At 49.2% G+C, this 10,850-nt stretch overlaps 1 protein-coding gene across 1 annotated transcript in view; it reads right to left on the bottom strand.

Annotated features, from left to right (window-relative positions):
- Positions 1–3: 3 nt before the first annotated feature.
- The window catches only part of LOC107300374 (rho GTPase-activating protein 39-like), a gene marked incomplete at both ends in the record, with an annotated part of 11,422 nt that continues 575 nt past the window's right edge, over positions 4–10,850 (bottom strand). The window contains 4 exons of the mRNA XM_015829709.1: positions 4–104; positions 1,974–2,143; positions 3,663–3,754; positions 4,413–4,612. Of these exons, the coding sequence (XP_015685195.1) occupies positions 4–104; positions 1,974–2,143; positions 3,663–3,754; positions 4,413–4,612 (563 nt within the window). The remainder of the gene's footprint in view (positions 105–1,973; positions 2,144–3,662; positions 3,755–4,412; positions 4,613–10,850) is intronic.

The raw sequence follows: 10,850 nt of genomic DNA, 5'->3' as shown, positions 1-10,850 counted from the left end.
CGTGGGTCGTCCGACTGGCAGCGCAGGCAGTTGGGGGCCATCACCATGGCGAGGTTGTTGACGTCCATCTTGGTGATGGCCACGTTGCCCGGCTGCACAAACACCTGGCGAGGGAGAAGAAGGGAAGAGGTGTGGGTTACTCTGTAGGGCACAACACACAGCTGATAAAACTCGATATATTACGAAAAGCCTTGTTCTCTTTAACTGGACAAATGGGTGCACCGTAGAGCAACGGAATCAGAATAGAGCTGGAAGGGACCTTGGAGATCCTCTAGTCCAGCCCCCTGCTCAAGCAGGAGATTCTATACCATTTCAGACAAGTGGCCGTCCAGTCTCTTCTTTAAAGCCTCCAGTGATGGAGCACCCACAACTTCTGGTGGCAAGCTGTTCCACTGGTTAATTGTCCTCACTGTTAACGAAGTTTCTCCTTAATTCCAGGTTGCTTCTCTCCTTGATTAGTTTCCATCCGTTGTTTCTGGTCCAGCCTTCAGGTGCTTTGGAAAAGAGGTGGACCCCCTTTTCTTTGTGGCAGCCCCTCAAAACAGTTTTTGAACCAAGTTACTCCCAAATGGATACAGAATGCATCCAAAATCCAGGTATCCTATGAATTCCTGTGTAACTGAAATTTGGCAGCACTTTATGACATTAACATGATCATAAAACAGTTTATGACATAAGATAAAATGCCATAAGGCATTTCCTGTGTTGATGTTTGACTGTGCTATACAGTTCAAGGTGAGATGTTTTCAAGGCAAATACATTTCTGAACATATCCCAACTTTTCCAGGGAAGGAAAAGACTTTAGAAACTCTGTCGATATTCTGCCTTAGTTATGAAGCAACCTGGAACTAAGGAGAAACTTCGTTAACAGTGAGGACAATCAACCAGTGGAACAGCTGGCCACCAGAAATCGTGGGCGCTCCATCACTGGAGATCTTTAAGAAGAGGCTAGACAATCATCTGTCTGAGATGGTATAGGTTCTCCTGCTTGAGCAGGGGGCTGGACTAGAAGACCTCCAAGGCCCCTTCCCACTATATTATTCTGTTATTTTCCATCGTCATCGTCATCAAAAGCCCTGGTGGTTAGAATGGTCAGAATGCATTACTGCAGGCTAACTCTGCTGACTGCCGGGTGCCGGCAGTTCGATTCTCACCAACTCAAGGTTGACTCAGCCTTCCGAAGTGGGGAAAAATGAGGACCCAGATTGTTGGGGAGGCAAAGGACTGACTCTGTAAACCACTTAGAGGGGGCTGCAACTATTGCTTGGGAAGGAAGGAAGGAAGGAAGGAAGGAAGNTATTTAGGGTGATTTTAAAAATAATTTTAAATAGAGACACAGCTTCTAATATTCGGTTTTTTAATCTGGTTTTACAGGGGTTTGTATTTTTATGCTTTGTATTTGTACTGTTTTTAATACGCTGTGCACCGCCCTGAGTCCTGCGGGAGAAGGGCGGTATATAAATTAAATTAATAATAATAATAATAATAATAATCTTGACAAAGTTCAAGGTTGACTCAGCCTTCCGTCCTTCCGAGGTCGGTAAAATGAGGACCCAGATTGTTGGGGGACAATAGGCTGACACTGTAAACCGCTTAGAGAGGGGCTGTCAAGCATTGTAAAGCGGTATATAAGTCTAAGTGCTGTTGGTATCATCAATGGCATAAAGCCTTTTGTTTGAGCAGGGGACTGGACTAGAGGACCTCCAAGGTCCCTTCCAACGTATTATTCCCCGCTTTACATCCCGTCTTTTTCAAGGCATCTTTCATACTCCTCGGAGGACTCCGCATGCTCCAGCCTCACGCGACTGTGTAGGTGGAGAAAGCCGGACCAACCCCATCCCTCTGGGCATGACGAGTTTACAGGAGGCACGTTTTGGATCACGCTTAGCTTCCAGGTGTGCGTTCTCAGCCCAGGTGTGGTCAAGGGGACACGTCCCCACCCTCCGTACGCTGGACTCTGGGCGCTGCCTTACCTGGAGGAAGCGGATGAGGTAGCAAAGCACCATCTTGTTGATCCTCGGCAGGGAGTGGATGACGGCGATGGCAGCTTCAGGATTCTCGTAGTGGGTGATGCACTGTTCGTAAAAATCGTGGGGGATCAGGGGCTCCTCGAGTTCGCGATACCAGAGCTTCAGCAAGGAGGCTGCACGGAGAAAAGTCAGGAGTCAGGAAGGTCCCAGAAGATCCAACATGAAACTTTCCTTCTGGGTCTAATGGGAAAAAGACTTCGGGGGGAGGGGGGGAAATAATTTGAAACTCTGATTTTATATATCCCAAGTGTGGCCTTATTAAGGCATTGTAAAGTGGAAGTGTTAATACCACTTTACAATGCCTTGGTAAGGCCACACTTGGAATACGGCATCCAGTTTTGGTCACCACAATGTAAAAAAGATGTTGAGACTCTAGGAAGAGTGCAGAGAAGAGCAACAAAGATGATTAGGGGACTGGAGGCTAAAACATATAAGGAACGGTTGCTGGAATTGGGTACATGATACCCATGTTGGGTACATGATACCCAGTTGCTGGAATTGGGTACATGGGGGACATGATAGCAGTGTGCCAGTATCTCAGGGGCTGCCCCAAAGAAGAGGGAGTCAAGCTATTCTCCAAAGCCCCTGAAGGCAGGACAAGAAGCAACGGATGGAAACTGATCAAGGAGAGAAGCAACCTGGAACTAAGGAGAAACTTCCTGACAGTGAGAACAATTAACCAGTGGAACAACCTGCCTCCAGAAGTGGTGAATGCTCCAACACTGGAAGTTTTTAAGAAGAAACTGGACAGCCATTTGTCCGAATGGTATACGGTTACCTGCCTGAGCAGGGGGCTGGACTAGAAGACCTCCAAGGTCCCTTCCAGCTGTATTGTATTGTATTATTGTATTGCATTGCATTGCATTCTATTCTATTCTATTCTATTCCTTTCTGCTTGAGTAGGGGTTGGGCTGGAAGACCTCCCAGGTGTCTTCCAGCTCTATCCATTCCATTCCATTCCATATTTTCTATTCTATTCTATTCTATTCTATTCTATTCCATATTTTCTATTCTATTTATTCCATATTCTATACCGTATTCTATACCGTCCTGTCTGGGACAGTATAGGTTCTCCTGCTTGAGCAGAGGGCTGGACTAGAAGACCTCCAAGATCCAATTCTATTCTATTCTATTCTATTCTATTCTATTCTATTCTATTCTATTCTATTCTATTCTATTCTATTCTATTCTATTCCATTCCATTCCATATTTTCTATTCTATTCTATTCTATTCTATTCTATTCTATTCTATTCTATTCTATTCTATTCTATCCTATTCTATTCTTATTATTCTATTCTATGGAAATTTTGGACTCAATTCTGGTCGATAAGTCGAGCAATTACCTGCGTCGGGAAAAAAAATACATATTAACCAATATTTCCCGCCCGTATTACCTGCAGGGTGTATATTCAATCGGTTTATGAATTAAATAAGAGAGCCGTGCCTTTTCATGTATCTTTTAGCTACCCAGTTTATAAGCCAAAAAAGGGGGGGAATCGTTCCCCTTATTCAAGGGATCCAAACCCCCCCCAAAATGGCTTCTCCATCCTTGCCCAGGGCCAGATCCTGCTGGAGGAGGAGAAAGACCAGGAGGTCCTACGGAGAGGTCCTTCCACGGCAGTTGCCCTCACCGGGAACGTGGGGGTCTTCCAAGCCGGTGGGGATTTTCCACTGATCCACCTGCAGTTTGAGGGCGTTGACTTCGTCGATGTCTCCAGGGACTCTGCGGAAGAGAAGAAAGGAATTCCTCAGAGAAATGAAGACACTGCAGAGAAGAGCAACAGAGATGATCAGGGGACTGGAGGCTAAAACATACAAGGAACGGTGGCTGGAATTGGGTGTCTAGTTTAACGAAGAGAAGGACGAGGGGGGACATGATAGCAGTCTTCCAGTATCTCAGGGGCTGCCCCAAAGAAGAGGGAGTCAAGCTATTCTCCAAAGCGCCTGAAGGCAGGACAAGAAGCAATGGATGTAAACTCATCAAGGAGAGAAGCAACCTAGAACTAAGGAGAACTTCCTGACAGTTAGAACAATTAACCAGTGGAACAACCTGCCTCCAGAAGCGGTGAATGCTCCAACTCTGGAAGTTTTTAAGAAGAGACTGGACAGCCATTTGTCCGAAATGGTGTAGGGTTTCCTGCCTGAGCAGAGAGTTGGACTAGATGACATCAAAGGTCTCTTCCAACTTTACTATAATAATAATAGTAATAATAATAATAATAATAATAATAATAATAATAATAATAATAATAGTAATAGTAATAGTAATAGTAATAGTAATAGTAATAGTAATAATAGTAATAATACTCTGGAGTACGGAATTAGGATTGAGAAAAAAAGAGGTGGAAGAAATGAAAAAGAGACAGAAAGGGCTGAATTACCTGAAGATGCCCTCGGTCTGGTCTCCGTTGAGCGCCAGGACCTCTTCCGACAGCCTGGTCTGCACCCACGGGAGCTGGCTGTCCGGGTACCTCTCCTTCTGCATGTTCATGATTTCTTGCAGGGAGCTTCCAAACATGGATGGGTTGAAGACGGCGTTCTTGGCATGGCGGATCTCCTCGATGTTCGGCTTCTTCAGGCCCTGAAGGAAGGAGCACATGGGGGACAAGGGCAGCATGAATTGGATGTCACCAAGCTCAGGTGGGACGGATCTCCCAGGATCTGGGGGCGCGGTCACTAGCAACGCCGACACCAACACCGTTCCCCACCCACCCACCCAAGGAACTGATGAACTAGATCAAGGCTTTTCAACCAGTGGTACGGGTACCACCTGTGGTACATTGGCACCTGGCAGGTGGTACGCGAGCATCCTAGAAAAGGGGTAGCAGGGGAGGGGAATGAGCTGAACCGGTGGCAGCACCGCACAAGTCTGAGCGAGAGATGTCCGGAGCTACAGGGCTGTCAGGGCTCAGCGGAAGCGCCAGGATCAGCACTTCTTCGGGGCTGTCAGGGCTCAGCGGAAGCGCCAGGATCAGTGCCAGGCTCCAGCTGGAGCTTGGCGCTGATCCTGGCGCTTCTGCTGAGCCCAGAAGAAGCGCCGATCAGCTGGAATGTTGCAGCCTCTCCAGGGTCTTGTGATTTACATTCAGATGTTTGGCAACTGATTCATATTTATGACGGTCACAGTGTCCCAGGGTCGTGTGAAGCGACCAAAACCTGCTGCAACCACCCAGCAGACGGGGGGAATAAAAACCAAACCCCCCCCACCCCACCCCCACTGCCAATCCTCAACAGAAATGCTCACAACGATGAAAACCTCGGACAGGAGGAAGAGCGCCACGGGGTGAGCAGGCAGATGTCTTGCTCGGCTGTGGCTCGGGGGGCACTTTTTTCAGTGCCATTGTAACTTCGAACAGTCACTAAGCGAACTGTTGTAAGTCGAGGACTACCTGTACTTTATCACTTTTTTCCTTTTTTTTTTGGTCATCCAGTTTTTGACACCTTGCTAGGCGACTGGTGGTACTCGGATGTTGCCCTATCCTAAAAGTGGCACAGTGGGTGAAAAGGTTGAAAAGACCTGAACTAGATCTCCACGGGGGGAGGACCGGCAATGGAAAGAGGGATCGGGATGTGTTCAGAAGAAGCGTGCATTTATGTGTGGATTGAGGCCGGCCGCTAGTCGCTCCAGGACAAAGTTGCTTTCCTGCCTTTTTCCAGCTCTGAAGGAACCATCTTTTAAGTGTAGTAGGTCAGAACCGTATGAAAAGAAGAGCCATAAATGTTCTGAGTTCTAGTTGGGTTGGGTTCAGTGGAACAGCTGGCCACCAGAAGTTGTGAATGCTCCAACTCTGGAAGCTTTTAAGAAGAGACTGGACAGCCATTTGTCTGAAATGGTCTAGGGCAGGGGTAGGCAACCTTGGCTCTTTTATGACTCGTGGACTTCAACTCCCAGAATTCCTCAGCCAGCCTCCATTTTGTTAGATTTAAGACAGGGCTCTTCCAACTTGGCCCTTTTATGACTCATGGACTTCAACTACCAGAATTCCTCAGCCAGCCTCCATTTTGTTTGTTAGATTTAAGACAGGGCTCTTCAAACTTGGCTCTTTTATGACTCGTGGACTTCAACTCCCAGAATTCCTCAACCAGCCTCCATTTTGTTTGTTAGATTTAAGACAGGGCTCTTCCAACTTGGCCCTTTTATGACTCGTGGACTTCAACTCCCAGAATTCCTCAGCCAGCCTCCATTTTGTTTGTTAGATTTAAGACAGGGCTCTTCCAACTTGGCCCTTTGATGACTTGTGGACTTCAACTCCCAGAATTCCTGGGAGGAATTCTGGGAGTTGAAGTCCACAAGTCATAAAAGGTTCCCATTAATTGTGGACTGTCTTCTATCTGCCTGACCTGAGAGCAGAGAGGCAAGGAATGCTATGGGTCCCCTCTCCTAAGGAGATCCATTCATTGGGATCCAGAAGAAGGGCCTTCTCCGTGGTGGGTCCCTCACTGTGCCACAACATTCCTGCAGAGATCAACTTGGCCCCCACCTTGACCCTCTTTCCCAAAGTTCCTGAAGGTCCTGGTTCCCCCAACGGGCCTGGGGAACCCAGAGTGGGAGGGAGCCCATCAAGTGGTTCCTTTTGATTAATTGCTTTCGTCAGGGTGGTGAGGAGTGATTGCTATTTATCACTTTATATTAGATTTTTTTTTATCTTTGTAAGCCACTTAGCTCAACATTAAGAAACCCAAGATCATGGCATCCGGCCCTCTCAATTCCTGGCAAATAGATGGGGAAGAAATGGAGGTAGGGACAGATTTTATCTTCCTGGGCTCCAAGATCACCTCAGATGGGGACTGCAGCCAAGAAATTAAAAGACGCTTGCTCCTGGGGAGGAAAACTATGGCAAATCTAGACAGCATACTAAAAGCAGAGGCATCACCCTGCCAACAAAAGTACGTGTAGTCAAGGCCATGGTTTTCCCAGTTGCAATGTATGGCTGTGGAAGCTGGACCATAAGAAAGGCTGAGCGCCAAAGAATGGAGGCCTTTGAACTCTGGTGCTGGAGAAGACTCCTGCGAGTCCCCTGGACTGCAAGGCGATCCAACCGGTCGGTCCTGGAGGAGATCAACCCCGACTGCTCTTGAGAAGGCCAGATCCTGAAGTGGAGACTCAAGGACTTTGGCTACCTCATGAGAAGGAAGGACTCCCTGGAGAAGAGCCTGATGCTGGGAAAGATGGAGGGCAAGAGAAGAAGGGGACGACAGAGAAGGAGGTGGCTGGATGGAGTCCCTGAAGCAGCAGGCGTGAGCTTCAATGGAATTTAATTTAAATTTAAATTTATATGGAATTAAAAAGAATGGAGGCCTTTGAACTCTGGTGCTGGAGAAGACTCCTGCGAGTCCGCTGGACTGCAAGGCGATCCAATCGGTCAGTCCTGGAGGAGATCAACCCTGACTGCTCTTTAGAAGGCCAGATCCTGAAGTTGAAACTCAAGTACTTTGGCCACCTAAGGAGAAGGAAGGACTCCCTGGAGAAGAGCCCAATGCTGGGAAAGATGGAGGGCAAGAGAAGAAGGGGACGACAGAGAAGGAGGGGGCTGGATGGAGTCACTGAAGCAGTAGGCGTGAGCTTAAAGGGACTCTAGAAGATGGTAGAGGACAGGAAGGCCTGGAGGAACGTTGTCCATGGGGTCGCGATGGGTCGGACACGACTTCACAACTAACAACAACAAGCCACCTGGAGTCATAGAGAGTGAGTTGAGTGGCTATATAAATTTTCCTAAACAAGCAAACATCTTGACAAACCCATGAGGGCGTCTTCAGAAACCAGGATCCAGCCAGGATCCAGCCTCAAACCATAATGTTCCCAGCTAACTTTTAACCCTGTCTCATCTCTCTGGGGGGTGTGTGTGTGGAAGCAAGGAGCGGGCAAAAGCATTTTGCGCTGCAATCCAGATGTTGGCCACAGAGAGGCAGACTGACTACGCCCCAGGAGGCCGAAGGCGATGACCACAAGACTTAAGAAGTGGCTGAATGGGCTGCTGCCCCCCCCCCATGGGCAAAGGGCAAGAAGACCCATCTGCTGGGGAAACACCGAAGGATGTCACATTGTGCCTCAGTGTGACTTTGGTGGAGAACGGGCCGAGCGGGTCCATCGGCTGGGAGGCAGCCCATTAACCAGAGGCCACCTTCCTGGTCAGAAGGTCATCAGCTCAAATGAGTAGGAGATAAAAGGTGGTGGAGAAGACAGAAGGGAAGAGAGTTTCAGAAGAAGAAAGAGCATGTCAAACTTTGTGATGGATTGACAGGGTACAATTCCAAGAAGCCAGAACTTTCGGCGCTGGCTCTGCTCTCCCTCAAGTCCAGAGGTCCGCAACCTATGAGCCGTGGCCTCTTAGACACCGGGCCACGTGAGTAGCTGGTTAGTGTGCGCGCGCTCAACCCCCCCTTGTGCCAGCGGTAGCTGAGCCCCGAGCCTCGCGTCGGTGCTAGCCGAGGCGCGAGCTGCGCGCCGGCGTTAGTGGAGCCACGAGGTTGCAAACCACACACCGGCGCTAGCCGAGGCGCGAGCCTCTCGCCGTTGCGAACACGGCCGCGAGCCGGCATTAGCCGAGCCGTGAGCTGTGTAATGGTGCTGAGTTGCACGCCAGCGTTAACCACCCCATTTGTGGAGCGTGCATGCTCAGGGGCCCGTTTGCATGCACGAAGCCACCTTTGTGTGTGCGCGCACGAGCACATAAAGGTGCCTGCCCCTCCCATTGGGCCACCAGAAAAGTTGGCGTCCCCTGCTCTAGTCCTTGGTCCTCCTCTCTCTAGGACTATCATTGTGGTCACCTGCATTAAACCACCTTTCAAGCAGATCTTGGTGTGTGGGACTCCTTTGCTTGTATTAACTGGGTGAAGTCGTGAACGAAGATAAATATACGGGCCCAGGATGATGTTGCAGGATCCAGTCGTGGTTAGACACCCGGATCAGAAGTTTAGTTCTCCGAGCTGTCGGATGTGTGCTGAAGCCCATCTTCAGAAAAGGTCTCTGTATCTCCAGAAAATGTGCACTGGGGTGTTCTATTCATTGTGTTTATATGGTTGCTGGTTGTGTGTAGCTTTTGGTTGTTAATTAGGATGTTGACGGGCAGCTATTAGTTGGTAGTTGTCGTTTTCTTGTGCCACCGAGCCCCCAGCTGCTGAATACCTGGTAGGCTGGTGATAAATCAGCACTCCGATTGATTGACAAAGGTTCATTTCTGGTCATCAACACACTAATTGACAACTAAAAGCCACACACAACCAGACACCTGTAAATACAATGTAAATACAGATGGGCTAAAGCAGGGGTGGGGAACTATGGCTCCTTTAGGACCTTGGACTTCAACTCCCAGAATTCCTGAGCCAGCATGGCTGGCTCAGGAATTCTGGGAGCTGAAGTCCACCGGTCCATGCCGGCTCAGGAATTCTGGGAGTTGAAGGCCACAGGTCTGTGCCAGCTCAGGAATTCTGGGAGCTGAAGGCCACAGGTCCATGCTGGCTCAGGAATTCTGGGAGTTGAAGGCCACAGGTCTGTGCCAGCTCAGGAATTCTGGGAGTTGAAGGCCACAGGTCCATGCTGGCTCAGGAATTCTGGGAGTTGAAGGCCACAGGTCTGTGCCGGCTCAGGAATTCTGGGAGTCGAAGGCCACAGGTCCATGCTGGCTCAGGAATTCTGGGAGTTGAAGGCCACAGGTCCATGCTGGCTCAGGAATTCTGGGAGTTGGAGTCCATAGGTCCATGCCAGCTCAGGAATTCTGGGAGTTGAAGTCCACAGGTCCATGCTGACTCAGGAATTCTGGGAGTTGGAGTCCATAGGTCCATGCCAGCTCAGGAATTCTGGGAGTTGAAGTCCACAGGTCCATGCTGACTCAGGAATTCTGGGAGGTGAAGTCCACAGTCCATGCTGGATCTGGAATTCTGGGAGTTGAAGGCCACAGGTCCATCCTGGCTCAGGAATTCTGGGAGTTGAAGGCCACAGGTCCATGCCAGTGAGTTGACGGCCACAGGTCCTAAAGGGGCCGTACTTCCCCCACCCTTGGACTAAAGCATAAGCCCCAAAACCTTGGAAGAACGTCTGGTCCAGGTGACCGACTCAGATTGGATCCTGCAACTGGATAAACTGTCCAACGTCACGTCTTTGCTTCTCCACTCCAGATGTGGAAGGAAAACACCAGGCCAGGCCGCCCCCATCCAGGACCTGAAACCCATCTCAAGTTGAAGAGCACAAACGTGGACCCAACCACGGCGTGGAGAAAGCCACTGATCCCCTGCTCATACTGGCAGCCTCCTGACCCCCCACCCCCCCAAATAGGGTCCACCGCTCTAGTCTTTGGCCCTTAAGACTAGAAGCAGAGGGAGTGAGGTCTACCCAAAGGAGCAAGCTGGACCCAGGAGTCCTGTTCTCACGTTCCTCTCGTCACGCACACATGTTAAAATTGCATCCCTTTTTTATTATTATTAATGCAGGAAAGAGTAGCTTCTTCTAACTTTGTGATTACAGGGATATGCAGGTAAATCCTCGACTTTCAAGAGTTTGCTTAGTGACCGTTCAAAGTTACAACGGCACGTAAAAATGTGACTTATGGCTGTTTTTCACACTTAGGACCGAACCCTAGTTGGGTCATGAAACGTCTGCAAGAAAACCACCAAGGTCAGAGGGGACCAAGGACCCCACAGTCTTCCTCCTCCTCCTCCTCCTCCTCCTCCTCCTCCTCTTCCTCCTCTCCACAAATCTCCACTCCCATCTAGCACTGATGATGTTCCCTAGTTGGGTCGTGAAATGTCTCCAAGAAAACCACCCAGCTCAGGAAGCATCAAGGACCCCACAATCTGTCCTTCCTTCCTTCCTTCCTTCCTTC

The sequence above is a fragment of the Protobothrops mucrosquamatus genome, unplaced genomic scaffold, assembly GCF_001527695.2.
Source record: "Protobothrops mucrosquamatus isolate PMUCROS unplaced genomic scaffold, P.Mucros_1.0 scaffold6827, whole genome shotgun sequence".
NCBI classification, from domain to species: domain Eukaryota; kingdom Metazoa; phylum Chordata; class Lepidosauria; order Squamata; family Viperidae; genus Protobothrops; species Protobothrops mucrosquamatus.
This window is presented reverse-complemented; position numbering and strand designations above follow the sequence as displayed.